Genomic DNA, 22,796 nt, shown 5'->3' with positions numbered 1-22,796 from the left:
CAAAGTCACATTTATCCTGATGTCTTCTATTGATAGATGGTCGTTGAGATATATTAAGATGTCAAACTTATCATCTTAACTTACAATGGTCTAATAAGTGATTTTTCATCCAATATCAAAAATTATCTTTAAAGAAAAATTTTGGACTCATTTTGCATAGGTCTTGCTATCTCTGTTTTTGAGAAATTAGCAAAATTTGTTATCAGTCTGTATTTCTAGAACAAAGATTATTTTATCATCGTATCTAACATTTCAGATGACATTTCCTGAACGGGAAGTAAAATCTTTTTTGTCTGTGTCTTACTCTCCAATTTTAGAGTGTAATTGATATAATTATTTATCAATAAGTCTGAAATTACTGACAGGAGACCAGATTATTTCCTTTTTGTTTTATTGTAAAGATATGAAAACTTTTTGAAAATGATAATTTTAGGTGAATTTCCAAATGTTCGGTTAGACTTTTAAATAAGTTTTTGAATCAATCAGTAAGGAATGTAATTGATCAAAATTAAACATGAGATAGAATGACTTGTTCTTGAGACAAAATTAAGAAAATAGGGTTATACAAGATAATAAATCATTATAGTAGTAATGATACCTAAGACACGTTTAATACAACAATGGATTGTAAACTCTTAACATCAATGATGAAGCGAGCTGATAAAGATGTTCTGGATCTGGATCGAAGGATCGTCTTCATAAAGTTAGTATTGGGCCACTTTTCTTGATTAAACACTAAGAACATTAAGCACTGCCTGAAATGTACTTTCCTTGGTATTCCTGAAGAGATACGAACAGCATTGATGCGTGTCTGTTGTGAATATGTCTAAAAGGATTGCCATCATTTGGTAATCTTTATGATGATATGATTGCAAGTAGGCTGTTATGTACCTATGTCCGAGCGATTATGACAAGCTCCATCTGATCTAAAGATACAGAAGGTGTCAAATTACCATGTGGATTTAGTGAGACTGATGCCATATTGAGATATGGTACTGTAAACAAAATAGTCCGTTAATATGTGCAACATTTGTGAAGGGATTTGTATTTCTACCTCAACATGCATTTTCTCCAATTTACAAACTTTAGCAAAAGCTTTGTGGACTCATCCAAGAAGGCCGTGATCTGCTGTTAAATGGTTGTGACAGGCTCTCTTAAACAACCAGTTTAAGAAGATGCTTGTGAAATTTGTCCAAGAGTGCCAATGAATTGATATTGAATGCAAAGAATGGGTGTAAATTTGGAATAAATACAACACTACTTGACCTATTGTTCTAGATGCTAAAACTGAGTTTATAACTTGAAATTCAGACCCTTCATAGACATAATATGGAGCCATCAACTTGTTGCATATGCTCACCAGGTCAGATTTCAGCCAAAGAACATCTGAAGAGCAGAAAATAGACATCAAAGAGACAGACAAACATGAAAGGGCTTCTAAGGAGTAAAGAAAGAAAGAGGAAAAGATCAATTCAACAAAGAAGAAGGCTTTCAGATTTGGCTTGGGTTGTGCCAAATATGTGTTCCAGGATATCCTCATTCAGAGATGTGTTAGCCAACAAATTAGATACCATAGGCACGCAATAGTGTTGTGTCAGTCCTAAGTTTGGGTATTTAAGGATAGAGGTGTAGGGACAGAGACCCATTAAGACATAGAGGTAGTATGTTCATGGTGAGAACACATCTTTTGTTAAGGTTTTATGTGACATTTGAAGATCTCTAGAGTTAAAGAAAGGAGGATAATCAGTTATTTATTATAATAATCTTTTTGTGATCAGTCATTAATTTTCTCTGATCATGTTCCAGTATTCCATTCTATCATTCATATATAATTCTATATTGATCAGTCATATTTCCCATTTTAATTTGCTTAATCGTTGCCTTACCAACAAGTTATCTCCTTCATTCCCTCCCTTTTCCCAGACTTGATTATTTTCTACTAATTCCCATACGTACTTACAGTATTAAATGAGGTTATAAAATTCCACAAATCAATGTCCCGTTGATTGATCATTTTCATTTTAATGAAACCAGATCTCTTTCTGGTGTTCAGTATTTAAAGTAAAATTTAACAAGTGGTTTGTAGTCGTATTAGCCCGTAAATCATTCATTTACCTAACAACACAACCAAGTGTAAATGGGGGAGATATGCCAGCTCTGTTCTCTACAGCTGATCTTAAGTTTGTTATTGGGAAATGTCTTTATAAATCATTCCTAGTAATATGGACAATTTGCTTTCTACACCTAAACCTTGGAACCTTGTCATGTTAAAGGCATTTTTCCCTAAGCCTGTTAAAACTAGATAGCGGTTAGCAAGGTTTCAGGACATCATAATACTACATTTTCCACACATGTCTGAATTCTTTAGTGTTGTGTCCTTCCTTTGTTTTTTTCATTAGAGATATCCACAATAAAGAATCTTACTTTTTTGGAATCTTATGGTTAATATGGTTTGATGATCAAAATTAAGATCTGTTGTGCTGATTTTTTTATTGAGACATTTCAGAGGAATAGGTTACATTGTACACCTTGCTCGAAGAGTTTTAATAGGATAAATCACTAATTCAAGATATGTAAGATATTATAGAAAATTTTCTTATTTACATAAGTATGTAGTTGTCAGTTAATCTCTTTAGAAATTCTCTTGAAATGCTAGTAGTACTTGCTGTATAGATCAGATTATACTAAATCAAACCCTGGAGTGTGGTAACTACTTTTTTGAGTTAACAACATGTTTTAATTCATTTTCCAATGAAAACATTAACATCGAATATGTACATTAATACTCTTAATTTATAGAATTCCTGTTAGAATTGTTATGATCCATTGAACAAAATCTTCCATTTTTTTTTTTTTTATTTAAATTTTTATGATTAAAATTCATAATTTTAGAAAATATTTTTATCAAAAAGACACATGTAGAGGTTTCATTGGTTGATATTCTTGTTTCATGTAAAATTTAACAACTAAAAATTTAGGATAATAGCAGAAGTTTTAATACATTTGCCACATACTATCAATTCTGTTACTACATATCTAATTAGATCAAATAGTTATTTAACCTGTTTATTGATAATACACATGGAAGTACTGATAAATTTGATTTTATTTGATTTCCGAATAGGCATGTCTTGTTTCAACACATAGAATCATGCATTCGAGGTACAGTTGTGTATAGTCATGTCCTATCAATATTTGTTTATAACATGTTAAGTATAATAATAGGAAATAGACTTAAACAAGTAGTGAATGTCCTCTGCAGAATTAACAAAATCAAAGTTTTATTCATCATAACAGGGCTGGCAATCTTCCACACCAAACAGAGTTATTGTTGATAAATTCTTTAAGAAAGTTGATCAGACAAATTTTAAGTTATCAATTTATTAAACGTTGCAGGATTTGAAATCAGCTGTTTAGTATGGTAAATTATTACATGCAAAAAAAAAATTTGATTTTTTGTTCTCACTGATCTAAATCCATCATTTTTCTTTTTAATTGATATTCGAGTTAAATAATTAAGAACGGTAACAGGCTTCCACAACATTTCTCATTATCATACCCAACTCTAAGTGTTTCATTTAAATGTAGATGAAGATGAATAGGCCAAGGGATACAAGTGAAAACTAGTAGAAAGTGACAACTTATAGTTTTGTGTACATATAGTGTGATTGTGCTGAACTTGAGCTTAACAGATGAATAGTTTTGTACACAGTTTGAACTGGTTTCTCAAACTTCAAGTGAATGTTTATTTTTCAGCCATTTATTGTACAGCCTTTTCAAAACATCTGTAGAAAATTCATATTGTCGTCCAACATTTCTTGGAGTAGAGAAAGACCTCAGTTTCTGTTTCTAAGAGGTCACTGACAGACTTTGGTGTAAATATATTTATAATAATACTTCAAAGATTTTCATCTTTATCAATCTACTACAGGAAATGTATTAGGTATATTATCCAATAAAATTCGATGATGATATTCAAGTCCTTGTTTTATATGAAATTATTTTTTTAATGTTGATACAATTTAATCACTTACTGATATATATTTTAAGAATGCAGAATTGTACTTTTTTTGTTATATATTCTGAATTTAGGTATATATATACTTTTGATACTGACTTTTACAGGTGTTAATCTCATAATATTTATTAAATATATATATCTGGGGTAAATTTTTTTCTCCATTCTATTTTTATGAAATATGCTTTTGTGAAAAGTTGTAATTCTTCGTGAAATTTTTGTTTAAGATTCTGCATTCTTGTGCAGAACCAAACCAACATGTTTGTGATATCTGTTGTACTGAGACTGTATAATCAGACTCATCATGGTATATTATTTGTGTTTATAAAAGTGTTTCTCTTCATGGTATGATGATGGACGATGTTTAACTTCGTCACTGAATATAAATTAAATGTTTTATCTGAGAAAGTTGTCATTATACAGTATCAGTATTAAGTAGTAAGACTGCAGTCATAATGTACCCAAGTTGTAATTACTGTGACTCATATATGTAAATTATTGTCTTTTTAGTTCATGAAGGTAATTTTTCACCAATTTTAAGGAAAGATAACTCTACAGACATGAGTTGTTAGATAACAGAAATATATGTTTAGTTGTTTCTATTCCTGTTGGTAAATTCACATGTTTTAGCTATATATATCAATTGTTATCATTTCAATACAAACAAAAAACAATATTCTAGAGAATCACTGTGAATTAACCCAAAATTATTATTATTTTATTTTTGTATTTAGACATACAAACTTGTTGCTAAGGATTCTTGTTTGCTATATTCTTGTCGTTTAATATTTGGTACTGGAGGCCCCAATTTGAAAATTACTAGCATTATTTGTTTCTGGGATGTAGCTTTGAGACATTTAAGAAATTTATTAACATGCCATTCAGGTTTTTTCTTGATGATGTAAAAAAAGCATATGTAATGATCATTTTCTCTTTGCATTATAGTGTTTGAAGAGACATAACCAACTCAATGTTGTCTTGACTGCTGTATCATGAATTTTTCTTTGAAACAGTTATATATTTTCGAGATTTTCGTATAGGTTTTTCCACTTTAATTTTTTTTCATATATATATATATATATATATCATTTTATCGATTCAACACTCATGCACTTTTCATTTGATAATCGTGCAATGTAATTATAGATTTATTAATTAGGTAATACAATTCTTTTTCTTTCTTTGCTGCCACAGCACATAGTGAAGTTTGTTTCTAGTCTGATGAAAGTGTTCCTATCAATATAATGCTACAGCTTATCTTAAGAACTTAAAATATGAATGTCACAAATGATTTATTACTGCCTGGGTACATTATGTGATATTCATGCAGTACTCTGAACTGGCAGTATTTCTGTGTTTTTTTGTTTTTTTTTTGGAGAACAGAAATTTTGAATCCTGTATTTTCTTGCCTTTTGACCTGAGATAGTACACTTGTGAATATTCGGATAATGCTTAACCTGTTCAAGTGTAGTATTTTTACACCACATGGTGAGATTTGGAAGATTTGGTTATACATTTTAATGTATAATACGTAGAGTTGGTGGTGCTGTCCTTCCATGTTAATATCTTGAGATAGCCTCCAGTTTCATTTTAATGTATAATACGTAGAGTTGGTGGTGCTGTCCTTCCATGTTAATATCTTCTAATCCTCTGAGCCTCCAGTTTCCAGCTTTTTAGATGTTGGTGCTGTCCTTCCATGTTAATATCTTTTTATCCTCTGAGCCTCTAGTTTCCAGGTTTTTAGTTTATGTATAACATTGCCTTAGCCTGTGAGTCTCCTGTTCCCAGGTTTTTAGTTTGTGTATAACATTGCCTTAGCCTTGAGTCTCCTGTTCCCAGGTTTTTAGTTTGTGTATAACATCGCCTTAGCCTGTGAGTCTCCTGTTTCCAGGTTTTTAGTTTGTGTATAACCTCACCGTAGCCTTGAGTCTCCTGTTCCTAGGTTTTTAGTTTGTGTATAACATCGCCTTAGCATTGAGTCTCCAGTTCCTAGGTTTTTTAGTTTGTGTATAACATTGCCTTAGCCTTGAGTCTCCTGTTTCCAGGTTTTTAGTTTGTGTATAACGTCGCCTTAGCCTGTGAGTCTCCTGTTCCAAGGTTTTTAGTTTGTGTATAACCTCACCTTAGCCTTGAGTCTCCTGTTCCTAGGTTTTTAGTTTGTGTATAACATTGCCTTAGCCTTGAGTCTCCTGTTCCCTGGTTTTTAGTTTGTATATAACATTGCCTTAGCCTTGAGTCTCCTGTTTCCAGGTTTTTAGTTTGTGTATAACGTCGCCTTAGCCTGTGATTCTCCTGTTTCCAGGTTTTTAGTTTGTGTATAACGTCGCCTTAGCCTTGAGTCTCCTGTTCCCAGGTTTTTAGTTTGTATATAACATCGCCTTAGCCTGTGAGTCTCCTGTTCCAAGGTTTTTAGTTTGTGTATAACATCGCCTTAGCCTTGAGTTTCCTGTTCCTAGGTTTTTAGTTTGTGTATAACATCGCCTTAGCATTGAGTCTCCAGTTCCTAGGTTTTTTAGTTTGTGTATAACATTGCCTTAGCCTTGAGTCTCCTGTTTCCAGGTTTTTAGTTTGTGTATAACGTCGCCTTAGCCTGTGAGTCTCCTGTTCCAAGGTTTTTAGTTTGTGTATAACCTCACCTTAGCCTTGAGTCTCCTGTTCCTAGGTTTTTAGTTTGTGTATAACATTGCCTTAGCCTTGAGTCTCCTGTTCCCTGGTTTTTAGTTTGTATATAACATTGCCTTAGCCTGTGATTCTCCTGTTTCCAGGTTTTTAGTTTGTGTATAACATCGCCTTAGCCTGTGAGTCTCCTGTTTCCAGGTTTTTAGTTTGTGTATAACGTCGCCTTAGCCTGTGATTCTCCTGTTTCCAGGTTTTTAGTTTGTGTATAACATTGCCTTAGCCTTGAGCCTCCTGTTTCCAGGTTTTTAGTTTGTGTATAACATCGCCTTAGCCTGTGATTCTACTGTTTCCAGGTTTTTAGTTTGTGTATAACATCGCCTTACCCTTGAGTCTCCTGTTTCCAGGTTTTTAGTTTGTGTATAACGTCGCCTTAGCCTGTGATGCTCCTGTTTCCAGGTTTTTAGTTTGTGTATAACATCGCCTTAGCCTGTGATTCTACTGTTTCCAGGTTTTTAGTTTGTGTATAACATCGCCTTACCCTTGAGTCTCCTGTTTCCAGGTTTTTAGTTTGTGTATAACGTCGCCTTAGCCTGTGATGCTCCTGTTTCCAGGTTTTTAGTTTGTGTATAACATCGCCTTAGCCTGTGATTCTACTGTTTCCAGGTTTTTAGTTTGTGTATAACATCGCCTTACCCTTGAGTCTCCTGTTTCCAGGTTTTTAGTTTGTGTATAACGTCGCCTTAGCCTGTGATGCTCCTGTTTCCAGGTTTTTAGTTTGTGTATAACATTGCCTTAGCCTTGAGTCTCCTGTTTCCAGGTTTTTAGTTTGTGTATAACATCGCCTTAGCCTGTGATTCTCCTGTTTCCAGGTTTTTAGTTTGTGTATAACATCGCCTTAGCCTTGAGTCTCCTGTTTCCAGGTTTTTAGTTTGTGTATAACGTCGCCTTAGCCTGTGATTCTCCTGTTTCCAGGTTTTTAGTTTGTGTATAACGTCGCCTTAGCCTGTGATTCTCCTGTTTCCAGGTTTTTAGTTTGTGTATAACATAGCCTTAGTCTGTGATTCTCCTGTTTCCAGGTTTTTAGTTTGTGTATAAAGTTGTCTTAGTGCTGCAGGTTCCCAGTTCTAAGGTTTTGAGTTTTATGTATTACTTGGCCTTAGAGGTTGATATTTAGCCTGTGAGTCTCCTGTTCCAAGGTTTTTAATTTGTGTATAACCTCACCTTAGCCTTGAGTCTCCTGTTCCTAGGTTTTTAATTTGTGTATAACAATGCCTTAGCCTGTGATTCTCCTGTTTCCAGGTTTTTAGTTTGTGTATAAAGTTGTCTTAGTACTGCAGGTTCCCAGTTCTAAGGTTTTGAGTTTTATGTATTACTTGGCCTTAGAGGTTGATATTTAGTTTGTTTTATCAACAGAAGAAAAAACCATCAATCAAGGATGAAATTGTGTATACCCTGCATTGAAGGGCAGAGAAATTTGCTGATATTTTAGTTTTGAGATCTGTTTATAGTGTACTAAGTTATATATTGCTGGAAAACACAGAAATATATATAAGAAATTCTGACACACAGATGTTACATCTGCACAGTTCAGAGTACTGATGAAGCATGTGTCACAAAGACTTAACTTAGCTTTTTGACTTTCTTTAACTACCTAGGGAATCGTGTCCATGTTTAATAAAGCAAGGACATTCTGAAAAAATCCAAAATATTTGTTACCAGTTGTCAGTTTATGACTGAATTTTTGTCTGTGATTTAGATCAGGCTTTGAATAACTTTTTGAAAACATCTTTGGTAGTGTAGAAAGTGATGTGGATTTCATCTCCATGCTTTTTTAATTTGTTGAGCACTATTTTATCTATAAACATGTAAAACTTGACCACGAAATGATTGGAGTATTTTAGTACGTAGTTGAAGAGTTAATATATATTTCATTATGACATTAAAATGCCAGTGTATCCATACAATGTCACTTTACATAGATGATTTACCTGACAGTGTTAACCACTTTATATGGTATGTCCATATATGGACAAGATAAATATTGAAACTGTACTTTATTAGTTCACTTTGTGTTAAAGTGGTGCTACTGATTGTATTTTACAGTCTGTACGTGGTGAACAAAGATGTGATTTTCACACTGATTTTTCTGTGTCCATGAAAAGGTTTTATTTCTTTTCTGTGAAGTTAACCAAATTTTAATAATGATTATTTACTTTATGTCAGTAAACTGCTGACTACGGTAAATTTCAGCGATGTTTTAAAGCATTTGTGTCAAAGAATAGATCTTCAGATGGTATCAACAGTTCTGTTGCATAAACAGAACATCAGAGAGGTAAGATGTGAAATATCAGTCCTAAGAAACAACATTTCATTAACATTTCTGACAACAAATATTTATGTAAGCAGTCATAATACCTTTGTATGTCTATATCTACTACCTCTTCATCCATGGTATATGTGGTAAGTTTAGAGCTCAAAACTCCTATTTTTATTTGTCCTTTGTATGCTGATTGCGAGGAAATGCCATGGTAAGTCTTGCTGGAGTTAGTTAATGGAGAGTTTTGGGTAAGTAGATTTTGAGGAAATGTCGCTGTAAATTTGGCTGCAGTAAGTTGGCAGGGATTAAGGAGGTGAGTATTGCCCATAGGTATTTTGATGGTATTACAACTACTAAAGATTGTACAATGTGAACCGACTAGCATGTTTATGTTATTGTGTTTTACATGTGCAGTAGAACTATAACAGTATTAAGTTAAGAGACACTGCTGTTCATGACCTTTACCTCTGAACACTATGTTATGTTGCTGTATATTGTATACGTTCAACCATTCTGAGAGACTCTAACAAACACTGATGATCAAGGAAAAGACAAAGAAACCAGGAAAAAACCAGCATGGCAAGTCAAGGAGAGAGACAGTGAATATAAATCATACAAGACAAAGATCCCGTGACGAGGTCCATTTGAGGGAACACCGAGAATCTGTGTTGGTACCCATTTACCAGCATAGCAAGTCCAGAGAGAGGGCTTGTCACATGGTGCCCCTGGATGTCTGATGAAGGCTTCATTGGAGCCTGTCTGTATCACACCACATTGGAGAGTGTGTAGTTTGGTCTCAAGGAATGTTGAATGTATCCAGTATATGATAAACTGACATAGTGTGTATCTCTGGATACTGTAAAATTGTGGTAATGCTGTGTCTGCTGATGTCAGTATTGTGTATTGATACAAAAAAGATATATGATACCAGCAGTTAACTCTGGTCTGTATGATATATACGTTGTTGATCTGCATAGATACAATTTTCAAGTTGATGATCATTTACTGTGTGGTACCATGAGTTATGTTATGTGATATCATACAACAAAAAGCTACAGTACATACTGTTTCAGTATAAAATACCCTGTTCTGATGTGGTGTCAAGATTTATTTCAGATTGTAAGTCTGTTCTTAGTCATCAACAGTTTACATAAACTAAAAGTGATAATAGTGATTGTTCTCTCCTGGCTAATGCTTAAGGTACCCTTTTCACTACTGATAACAATTTTTTATTTTCATGCTGGTGAATTGATGCATTAAATAGTAGGCAGATGTGAGGCAAATTTCATCATGGTTAGGTATTTTTTGTAGTGGGGGAGGAAGGGGGCAGATTTTGTAAGGATGAAAAATATTCAAGAAAACTAATGTATGGTATGTGGGAGGCAAAAGGATACTTGGGAGGCAAGAGGTTGCTATCAAGCAAAGTGACATGTCTAATATGATTTATATCAGCAGAAAGTGTCACTTAGTATAGGGTAAATGGATTCAGATTGTTTTGACAGAGGGGTGTGTGTTTAGTTTAAAGGGAGGAATTGTTGGATTGAATAGCATTGGATGGGGCTATATGATAGTATCATCAGGGGATAGCGTAACTCAATTTGCACTCATTGTTGGGAGGTGTTCAGGGTTTGTGATTGTTCAGGGTTTGTGATTATCGTGGGATGGGAAAAAAAATCAGGAGACATTCATCGTTGGGAAGGGCCTCTGAGCTAGTGTTATCATTCGATGGAAAAAATCTAGAGGATGTTGCAATACCTAAGGGACAGATGGGGGGATCCTTTCTAGATTCCTAGTCTTTTAGCCAGGGGGAATAGCACATATTACATGATTTCTGAAAGAACAGACTTGACATTCTGGTTTTTAAGAAACTCTATATCTGATAAACTTGTATGTGATGTTAAGTGTTAAATTGATTGGATACACAAACATGTTGGTTTGATTTTGTACATTTGTTAAAACTTTACTCAGATGAAGTCCAAACAAATATCTATGTATATGAATCTTTTGAATCAGAAAGCTGGAGAATTAAGATAAACATGTTTTGGTACATCTGTATTGGATGATGAATCAAAATAAGTCATGGCCATCTTAAACTACACATATACCAAGGTATTTGATTGGTTACTTATACATAAACTGTCTATACCAACAATTGTGATGATTCATGCCTCATGACAACCAATTCATTAATTTAACCCATTCAAAGGATTTCAGTTTTTAAATTGGAATATATAGAGTCAAGACTGAAGCAGCTGCATGTATAAGATAAATTAGCTTATGTCATGTGTGACCTGATAAGTAGATCTTGAATCACATGAAACATTTGACCCAGTTTGAGAATGCAATTTTCTGTTTCATTGGTTGTTTTGAGATATTTATACAAACAATTGTTGGATTTAAACAGTTCCAAGATATTTGCTCTTAGTGAAGAAGATTGATGTAGTGTGTGACTACATAATGTAATATGTTAAAATAGGGCATTTTAACTGTAAATCATGATACTTTCAAAATATTGCTCGACAAATATTTGTATCAGACACGTTTGCTTCTTTATTATTTAGGATGAGGAATTCGGCCACATGTGACTTGGTGCTGGCCAATACAAATGCATTCTGCAATTTTCTAGGAATATTTAGTTACATATATTGAAAAGTTCAGGGAATGTTTGTTTGATTGGTGAAGGATATTTTATTATGCAAAAGTGTGCAATTTTTATAGTTTCTGGTTAGCCCTCCACTTAAGAATTTTATAGGATGATGAAGTTACGATGGACGTCCTGCTGGTGTTTTGCATTCTGACGTGTCTCGACAAAGTCTTTCTAGATATATATTTATTTGCAGGTTCAATCCAATTTATGCCTGAGATGTTACATTCTTATTGCAGACTGATTTGTCTATATTAACAAACAGGCCCCTCGTGTTACTTTAAATCTGTCACCTACCATATTGTTTATCCCGATATCTCTTGTGTAGGTACTGTTATCCATTATCGTGAAGTGGTTGCTGGCCCAATTTTTTCACTTAAGTCAAGAAATAGGTGCAGGTGATGGAAATATGTTCTATAGCCTTTTTATTTCTCTTATGCTTCACGATTGAGCATGTACTGTTTGTATCTTACCTGACAAGCGAATATTGTTTGTCTTATTAGACAGGTGAATATTGTTAGTGTCTTACTAGACAGATGGATATTGTTTGTGTCTTAGCAAATGGACTGTTTCTTAGGTGATTGGTGAATATTATTTGTATCTTACCAGATGTGTGAATATTGTTTGTGACTTGCCAGACAGGTAAATATTGTTTGTCTTATCAGACAGGTAAATATTGTTTGTGTCTAACCAGACAAGTTTTTATTGTTGGTGTTTTACCAGGCAAGTGGTTACTGTTTGTGCCTTATTAGACAGGTGAGTATTATTTGTCTTAACAAATGAATAATTTTTTACCTTACCAGATGAGTGTCAAATGATGGTGTTTTACCAGGCAGGTGAATATTGTTTGTGTCTAACTAGTCAGGTGTATGTTATGTATGGTGATGCTATGTGAGATGATGGACATATGATATTGATTGCTATGTGTTTTTCACTTAATAGATGAGCCACAGGTAACATATGTATATGTACTTCAGGTACATTAGGTATATGAGTGATCCTGGATTGTATTATACCAGACTGCAACTAGTACACTCATGGTATTGTCTTTCATATTTGTTTGAATTTCACTTTATTAGCATCACATGCAGTCATTGTTAGTTTATCGCCATGTGTTTGGAATTAAAATGTTGAAGGTTTGAAAATAATCGTTTTATCTTGGACTTGATGTCTGTTCTCAATTCTCTGTCTGAAGTTCAGATTTTAATTTGCCTGCTTAGCATTGACTGTTTGATGTAATAAGGTTATTAGGGTTTTAGCTGTCAAGGTATTTGGATCAGAATTGTATTTACATTCCTTTGCTTTGATGGAAAAGTCAGCTTTATATTATGAGTTGGTTTTGAAAGTGTTTTGGTTACAGTGTAGTCTGTTCATGATCAATGATATTTTGTAATTTATTTTCATAGATATATACAAAGGATTTTGCTGCCAGAGAGTGATGAGATTCCATAGAAGCTGATGTGCCATTCAAGAACTTTTTGTGCATTTTTGCACGTTTTTACACATTTTTTTGCCTGGTTATGCATTGCTTTCGTGGTTATATTAACCATGTGCAACTGAGTTATTCCTCAACAACTGTCAATATTTTACAACAAGTGATAGGGACAATGAATTTGTCCATCATGTGGATGTTATTTGGCTTTAAATGCATATTAAAATCGCTGCCTATTTTGTTTGTGATATTATACAAATATGATATTTTATACTACTATGCAATGCAAATTTACTTTTACATATGTTTACAGTTGTTGATTTGTTAAATAAAACCACATTTTATAAAGGTATCATTTTGTTTTGTTCTTTTTGTAATTAAAGATACATGAGGAACACCAGGTGATATTTTGACCTTGATCTTTTGATGTGCAGTTTCTAAATTTCCTAATTATGGCTAGGAGCATTTGTGAGGAAATAAAATACTATTGACCAACTTATGTTGGATGACATGAATCTTTCATTTAAAGATCATAATTTCAAATGTTTTCAAATATTAATTTTTTTTAGAAAACTTTTCAAAAATCAATTAAAAATGTAGATAATTCTTACTTTAAGCCAGCTTTGACCATTGCAATCAATCATTTAAATAAAGAAGATTAACAACACTGAAACAGCTTGTTAATATTTTATTATTTATGAATACAGAATAAATTATATAAATTATCTGAGGTAATCCCTAGATCGCAGTTTTAAGTACATTTTGTTATAAAATGACACTTGGTGATATCAGCACTAAATAATGCAAGATTATAGATGTTTTAACTAAACCTTAAATCTTACCAAGTGTTCAAAATGAAATGAAAACACTTGTTTCAAGAATATGTGACAAGTTTCCAACAAACAATAATGTTGTGGTTTATGTACATATACTGCTTGTGTAGTCTTAGGAAAATTATCAAAAATGATTTGGTCATATTGACCATGCTTTGAAAGTGATTTTATAATCTTGGCAATTTTACTTGTAGGGAAGAGAAATAACACAAAACAATTGTCAATATTTCGAAAGACTGGCATTAAGCAAACCATAAAGGAAAAAAATGATCTGACTGAACAGTAAAAACTTTTCAGTCTGTAATATTATTGCAATAAGACAACAAGAATGAATTCCTTCAAAACTGTCTTGAAGTAATTTCACGAAATATGTATTAATAATTTGAGCATGTTAATAAGGAAGTTATACACATATACAGCTAAAACAGGAATTATTTTTCATAAAAGTCCATTAAACTGGGCAATAAAAACATAGTGAAATACATAAAAATAATTTCGTCAACTATATGATAATGTATATTTTCAAAAATTCTAAGAACATATATATATAAAATATGAAGTTCTATGTGACCAAATCTCTGCTGTAGCCTTATCAGACATCATCGGTAAATTCAACATCAATGTCATCACTTGATTGTTTAATATGTGATTCTGACGAACTCTTGGTGGGCATGGCAGTCTGTACACACAGATCAACGGCCTCCTCCTTTGTATGTCCTTCAGGAATAGGGAAGTCAAATATTATAGCAGCATTGATGGGTTTGTATTTTAATGTACATGTAGAAGCATTGATGTAGTTGGTAAATCCATCAGTGGTGACACCATAGCCTTCAAGTACAAAAATTCATCTATAATTAGCAATGCCTTTTATGTTATGTTAATTCTGAACTGTTTTATTTATCATATTATAATCTGATTTTTGACTGACATCAATTATATCAATATTGTTTACTTTGGAAACAGAAAATGTCCCTAGTGCTATACAATTAAAAGTTTCGACTCATCTGCAATGAAACAATGCTAAAGTGAGACTTTGGTTTCACAGTGTTGTCAACATTATAGTTTGTTGTTCAGTAGAAAGAAACTTTATCCTCACAACTCTGGATAGCATGTGACAGGCCTCCTGCTATCCTCACAACTCTGGATAGCGTGTGACACGCCTCCTGCTATCCTCACAACTCTGGATAGCATGTGGCAGACCTCCTGCATGATGTATACCACATGTTACTTCAAGGAGAGCCTGCCTTAAATGACAATGTTGTCCATGGGGCAATATCAAACCCAGCAAGCCAAAGTATTGATTAGGGAGTTTTAATCTGAAAACATCATTCTAAATTTTAGTACTAAAGGGCTGGTTAAATTTAACGATCAAGTAGGGGAAATGGGACCCCATTATGGTATGTGACACACTGTCTGTTTATGACAAGTGGACATTACATATGTGATCGACATTCCTGTGTAAAATATATTTGCCAAGATATGCTCACGAAACTGTGTAGATGGAGTGGAATGGACACAGACTAGCTTGATAAAAATCACAACTTGAGCTGCTAGCATGCAAAGTCATACCTTCATGAATATGTCCAAAAATATGGTATTTGGGTCGGACTCGATGCTGTATGGTAGAAAGAAGCTCGACACACCCAGCCCTGTGGCCATCAAAACTATAATCACCATGACCTGTAAACACAAAAGATAGAATTTTGATTTTCAGTTAATAAATGGTGTGTGGGATTTTAAGTTAGAAATAATATTTAAATTCCTACTTTTACAAAAGAAATTAGACATTATGATTCTACACCCTTAAACGCACTCAGGAGACAGACTTATTTTTGAAGAATTAATTGAATGGAGATAGATACAATTAAAGGCATGCTTATTACCAGACATGGGCTTGTTTGGCCTTACCAACGGGAGGGCCATGGGTGATTAAGATATCTGTATCATCTGGTATCATATTCCACTTGTCCAGCAGTAATTGTCCTCGTGGTAAATTGAAACCCCATCCACCAAATACTGGCTGCCTATGAAAATATGACATTAGACCTGTAGTCATTGATAATTTGCATGGCAGGAAAACATATACTTACTATTTTAAAAATTATCAAAACTTAGAAAAAAGTAAGAAAATAAATAGGTCTGAATTTCCACAGATTCAACATTTAGTTTTCCATGTAGTCTATTATGATTTATGATTTTCTTTTAAGCAAAACAAAGCAAGCCTTTGAAAATGATTAAATTGACATATTTTCATATAAAAATGCATTTTATAAATAAATGTATTTCCACAGTAAATATCAAATTACAATCTGGATGTCTAACATCAGCATAAATGAAGCATTACCATGGAGATCCGTAGATTTTGATTCCATGAATGTTGACTGACTCATCCTCGAGGTAAACACATTCTGTCAAAAGTTCTTTTACTTCACTCAATTTGTTTTTGGTCATATAAGCCTCAAAGTTTTCTTCTGTCACACCAAACATTGTGGTCAATTGTTCACGGCTTTTTTCAACCATATCTTTATCAAATGTTAAGTCATGGTTTCCTGCTATTACGATCTTGACTTTGTGAGGTAATGTCCCTACAATAAATGAATATTTTTTCAATAATTATTTTTCCTGCTGTAAAAGATTTTGAAACTTTTAATGTTAACATTTGTAGATGGAACTACAAAAAAAATTTAATCTTTTTGCTCCCATGTCTCAAATTTTTATGCAGTTATTGACATTTCTCTAGGTAATTTAAGTATCGGTATTCCTTATTTCCTTTCCATAATAAAATGCCAGTTAAAAAATCTGACACAATATATCATGGTATGGCATCTGTCATGCCTTTGAACCTTTTCTTTTTCTAGAGATCTCCTCCCAATAATTTCAACCAAATTTCTTTCAAACTTGGAAGGCTTTGTCACAGTGACATAACATTGTGTTTTTCTGAACAGCAGTTTGATTCAACTGTATTTGGATGAGTTACTGACCTTTGTTTTATTCAAAATCTATAGTAATCTTATCCAGAAATCTCCTTCTATATTTTTCAACTGATCACTTTCAAACTTAGTAGGCTTAATCACAATGACATGAAGTTGTGTTTTCCTGAAAAGCAGTTTAATTTGATTGTATTTAGGAGGGTTACTTCCCTCTGTTTTATCATAGTCTAAATCTTGTCCCGAGATCTCCCACTTTTCAACTGATCACTTTAAAACTTGGCAGGCTTTATCACCTTTGAATTAAGACTTATTTTCTTAAACAGCAGTTTGATTTATTAACAGTTTGTAGGAGTCATTTCCGGTTCTTTTGAGCATTCAGATTCTGTCTAGATATCTCTTCTATCAGTTTTTAACAGGTTCTCTAAAACTTAGCAGGTTTTGTACTTGGTATGTTATATCATGTAACAGGTAACAATGATTTCCTTTGTGACATTGCAACTTAATATTTCCACATTTGTATTCATTTCTACACATTAGACATAGGATATAGGAGGACATACCATGTTTCCTCGGTGTTACTATTGATTATTTGTATTTCAACTAATTCATCATTTTCATTTAATTTTTTAGGAGAGGAATAGGCATCTCATTTTTAAACTATAAGATGTCTTAAGGTATTTTTTTTAGACAAGAAATTATTTAGTAGAAAAATATTTATGGGTTATCATATCGAATAATTTTGTAAGTAGTCTTTTGAGACAATTATGAAACATTATTGACAGCTATCATTTCCATTTATTTTTCTACAAATCATTTGACAGTGTTGAGTTTTAGCTGAGTGAAATAATTATATACTGAAATGGCATTGATAAAAACCTAAAAATCTTCTTCTCTCAAATCACTTCAAGTTCCTATATCATATTTTGGTAACTGTCAAACAATACAATGACAATTAAATGATCAAATAAAGCTTAGGTAAAGTGCAACATTTTTTTGGGTTCTTTTTCAGCAATCTTACCAAGAAATTTATTGAATTTGTCAATGTCTTTGGGCAGTCCAATCATTGTGAAGTCCCCTGCATGTATAAGAACATCACCAGCTGGTACCTGGAATCCACCATATTCTATTCGACTGTGTGTGTCAGAAATACACACAAATCGAAGGTGGCCATCAGGTACAGGAGACTCTGGGTCATCAACAAGATGCTTTTTAATAACTTTCTGGTCCTGCTGCATGGATTTCCAAGCCTTGTTTGGGTGCTGGCTCAGTTGATGTACTTGGATCTCTGCCTCAGAACTGGCTGAATTTGAAGTCATGTTCCAAACTGTTAGATAAAATGTTACAATTTAATTATAAAGAATGTATTTATTTAATAATCAAATCTTTGCGTGTTCTTGGTTCTAATATGAATGGCACTTTTCAAAATGATGAAACATCTTAAATTGAGAATGAAATGTAAATTCATGCTGTATACATGTATCAGTAAAATTATCTACATATTTCCATTTTATGAATTGTTCATGATGTATCTACATGTAATTTTTCCATATTTATTGTAAGATTAGGGGAATCTACTGCATTTCTTATTTTCTTTTATTTTTGCATTTTACAAACAAAAAAAAAAAAAAAAAGCAGTGACCAACACAATCACAACGAACAATATCCCCCCTTCCCTAAATAATGTGATATGATTTCATGTGGAGAAAATATGACAGTTGTAGAAGGTGTCTTGCATACAAATTACAATAAACTACCGGACCTTTCGAGTTTGTGTGAATGGACGTGTTATTGTGAAATACTAATCTATCGTAAGATTAGAGCAAACATTCAACAGTCTTTTTACTGATATGTACGGTATAGTCGGAGACCATATCCAAGCACAGGTACCAATATCGTTGAGGCCCGTGCTCCAATTAGGCTGTATGGCGTCCTTAGTTTCCGTCCACAGTTCCAAGCTTAAGCTTGTCAATAAGTCTAGTTCGCTCACCGCCAAGTTTAATAATTACCTGATCTGAAACTCGACAGCAGACTCCCCATTTACTATCGCATACATAAAATTGCCGCTTCGAAGAGAAAATAGCAATAGACGTGACTAATTACAGTGTGTTAAAACAGCCATGACTTCATCAGTCGGTGAAAAACGGAGTCATGTACACGTTTGTACAGCAGAAGATCGACGCAGGTACAACAAAAGCGTCTTCACGACAAGTTATTATATAAAACACCCCACAAAATCAGAAGCAGCAAATTAATTCCGGATATTGTTACGATAGCATAATGTTCCAGCGCTGTTTAATAGCATTTCATAGCCTAAATAATGGACGCAGGCTTCACAGCCTTTGTGCCCATATCATGTACATTACAAAGCGTAATAAAAACAATTTTCACATCCAGTTTAACGGCTACAAAGTACATACACGTTAATGATCGTATGTGAAACAGTTATTTTCCCAATGTTCATCGAACATAATTTCAAATTTAATTACAGATTTAGCACTGACAAAAGTGTGGTAAACTATTCCATAAGTCAATTACTCGCTGACTGAAAAAATACTTCCTGTCGTCTTTTGAAGATTTTCTTATCATGACCTCTGGTTAAACTATTTTTGTTCATTTGGAAGAAGTTTCTTGTTACTCTACAATCATATATATAAGATAAGATAAGATAAGTTTATTTCCAGTGCAGGACTCCTATAAAAGTTCTCTATACCAGACTCAAAAAATACATTATACAAAATATTGAAATATATATAAAGAATTATTAGTTATTTTACGGACCTCTTGCAAAATGTACATGTATACAATTGGAAATTTATACGAGAGCAGCTCTGCAATTAAAGAACAGTTCTTGGTACTTCCAGTGTTTGTCTAATTCATTTTTAAATTTGTTAATATTACTTGCTGAAATAAAATGTTCAGGTAATTTATTCCAAATGGTTGCTGATCTCATTGGAAAAAAGTTTTTCCTTAATGTGGTTGAAGAGCGCTTGGATATATTGTTTTTGAGTTTACTCGACGGCTATGTCTTTGAGCAGCATTATCCCATAACATTACTGAGTTGCAATTATTATTTATTATCTTGAATACTTTTATTACATCTCCTCTTGTCCTACGGTGTTGTAGCGTTGGAAGTTTTAACCTTTCCAGCCTCTCCTAATAAGTCAGATTTCTAAATCCAGGGAGTAATTTGGAAGCCCTCCACTGAACATTTTCGACAGGTTTAATATCTCTTACTTTTAATGGGTTCCAAACACTCACAGCATACTCCAGATGTGGTCTTACTAGATATTTGAACAGCAAGGTGAACATGTCTTCATCGAGATACACAAAAGATCATCTTATAAGTCCTATCATACTGTTTGCCTTGTTTTACAACTTGCAGTACGTGAGTTTTAAAGTTTAAATCCTTATCTATGTTGATGCCTATGTCCTTTTCGTTCTCAACATTTTCAAGTTGGATTCCTTCTCCTTCGGATCCTTCCATATAGTATTTTCGTTCCTGAGTTGCATTACATTTATCAGGATGAAATTTCAGCAGCCATTTGTTGGAACATTTTTGGAGATTATTTAGGTCTTTTTGAAGTATTTACACATCCTCAATATTTTTTATTTGTCTATATAATTTGGTAACACCAGCAAAGAGTGGCGATTGGGACATTGGTATCTCCAGCAGATCGTTGATATGTACAACAAATAGTATTGGGCCCAATACACTTCACTGGGGAATAGCACTTATTACCGGGTGCCTATTAGAGGATTCGCCGTTGACTATTACTCGCTGGCATCGGTTTCTTAGAAAATCCTGTATCCAGTTTAATATCTGACGACTAACACCATATCCGGATAGTTTCTTTAATAGACGCTGATGTGGCACTTTGTTAAAGGCCTTCATAAAATCCATGTATATGATATCCAGCTCTCCGCCCTTGTCTTTAACATCTGTCCATTCTTCAAGCACTGTTAATAATTGTAACTGAGTTGATCTTCCAAACACGAAACCAAATTGTTTTGGGCTTAGAAAATTATTTTTATCCATATGCTCAACAATGCTATCTCTCACTTTATTTTCTAGTAGCTAACCTACAACGCTTGTCAGGCTAACAGGTCTATAATTTCCTGGGTCGGCTTTAGATCCCATTTTGTAAATTGGTGTTATGTTAGCCTCTTTCCAAGCTTGGGGTAGTTTTCCCTCGGATAATGATTTTTTGAAAATATCTGCTAAAGGTGAACTTATATTATTTCTGATTTCTTTTAAGATTTTTGGATGCACTGTATCAGGTCCTTGTGATCTCTATAGAATTTTAAATTATTTTTCATTTATGTGAAATTTTATGAAACATGTCTAAGAAATATTTATTTAAATGAAAACTTTCATAAGATCGCTTAAGAAATAAAAACAAAGATAGTTTAACACATAACTCACATACATTAAAAGTTTTCAAAGCAAAAACGAGAAAGACAAAAGCAAACAGAGCCAGCCTTTTTGTTTCCGATCCATGACGTAACGTCATTGTCCATATTCACAGTCGATCTCTGAATGACGTAGCCAATGACAAACGACCACAGTATATTTCATTAGTGATAAAAATATTGATAGAGCAAATTCACAGATAGCAGGTAGATTTTGTGATTGTATCTGTGAGTTTGGTAGAAGGTATCAATGGACAGAGAGTAATTTCAATTATTCTGTACATGTGATAGGTCCACGTCACCCATCGTTTGGCAAAGGTTGTGGTCGTATGTACACCTTTGTTCTTTGGCTACACAATCGTCACCAGACTCATTACAGCTGGCTGCTAGCGGGTTTTTTTTTCAAAACGATAATAGAAGGCTGTGTGACGTGTTTCATGTGTGGTGTTTACTTAAGACATGGAACTATTTAAAAACGGAACATGCAAGGTGGTCAAAAGACTGTCTATTTCAACAGGTGCTGTTTGTATTGTATACATGCAACGTTCGAGAATTTATGTGGAATTAATCTTGGAAGAATGCCGCTGCGATGTTTGTGAAAGCGTCATAGTACTTCACAAATGATTTGAAAAGCTAGGAGACAATTGGCCATACCGTGGCGGAATATAAAAAAGGAACACATACTGAATTTAACAATTTTAGATAATGAAGGTGATGTAATTACGAAATGAGAAGAAAACAGATCTTTATGGAAAACTTTGGTTCATCAGTGTCTTTGGGTACAGTGTGATAGAATGAAACATAGATGTTACTGCCCAGTTTTAAGGTAACAATGTATATAAGAATGTTTGAATGAAGGCTGACGTTTTGTACTTATGAAGCAAGATGAACATGAAGATGAATCATTGTTATATTACCATATTAGCATCCCTGTTTTTACCTTTTAATCCTTTTATAACTTGTGTTAGAATATATAGTGACAAGGTGTCTGAAGATTGTTTCGCCACTTGTCCTTTAATACCAACTCCGAGTTAGTTATGTTAATCAAGACCTAAATTTCATTTTCCTAAATTATATGATTTAATATTTTTATAATTTGTACAAATATTCCTACAATTGTAATAACCGTGTGCGGGCAACCAGGACTCATAGTCGGTGTAAGGGGGAACTAAGTCCCCATCAGTACATCACAACAAGAAGATAGAAGATGCTTCCCTACAAGCGAAACTTTCAATTGAGGCGACATACCTTTGAATAAATAAATATACCTGTACCCAGCAGTTCTCCTCTATGGTAGGTGTGATCCCTGCTCTCCTGTTATGTAATACATCTACTCCGCGACCATGGTCAGGTGTCATTAACTAATTACCTACTTAAATCACCTGCACAGTTGCCTATAATTAATTTAGTGATGGTCTTCCTCAAATTAACCTTGCGTGATGTTAATGAAAAATGTGTTGAGAGGAGATACAAATACTAAAGGTGTAACACCGGTATTGACGGATTCAACAACATTTTATAGATTGCACTGCGTATGTAAACCGAAAGTACAACATGAGTTATCTATGCGGTTAAGTAGGATGTGCATGGTTT

General features: G+C 33.6%; 1 protein-coding gene across 1 annotated transcript; it reads right to left on the bottom strand.

Annotated features, from left to right (window-relative positions):
• Window positions 1-14,190: 14,190 nt before the first annotated feature.
• LOC132555639 (metallophosphoesterase MPPED2-like) lies at window positions 14,191-18,873 on the bottom strand. The gene is made up of 6 exons (XM_060219991.1): window positions 18,800-18,873; window positions 17,812-18,117; window positions 16,208-16,448; window positions 15,772-15,887; window positions 15,433-15,543; window positions 14,191-14,691 (listed from the first exon to the last, which is right to left on the bottom strand). Exons 1-6 carry the CDS (start codon window positions 18,828-18,830, stop codon window positions 14,456-14,458), a joined length of 1,041 nt encoding a protein of 346 aa, XP_060075974.1. The 5' UTR covers window positions 18,831-18,873; the 3' UTR covers window positions 14,191-14,455.
• Between the last annotated feature and the right edge of the window lie 3,923 nt (window positions 18,874-22,796).

The sequence above is a fragment of the Ylistrum balloti genome, unplaced genomic scaffold (assembly GCF_031769215.1).
Source record: "Ylistrum balloti isolate Yb309-2 unplaced genomic scaffold, AGI_CSIRO_Ybal_v1 Utg370508, whole genome shotgun sequence".
NCBI classification, from domain to species: domain Eukaryota; kingdom Metazoa; phylum Mollusca; class Bivalvia; order Pectinida; family Pectinidae; genus Ylistrum; species Ylistrum balloti.
The sequence above is the reverse complement of the archived record's forward strand: the minus strand, read 5'-3'. Positions and strand labels throughout refer to the sequence as shown.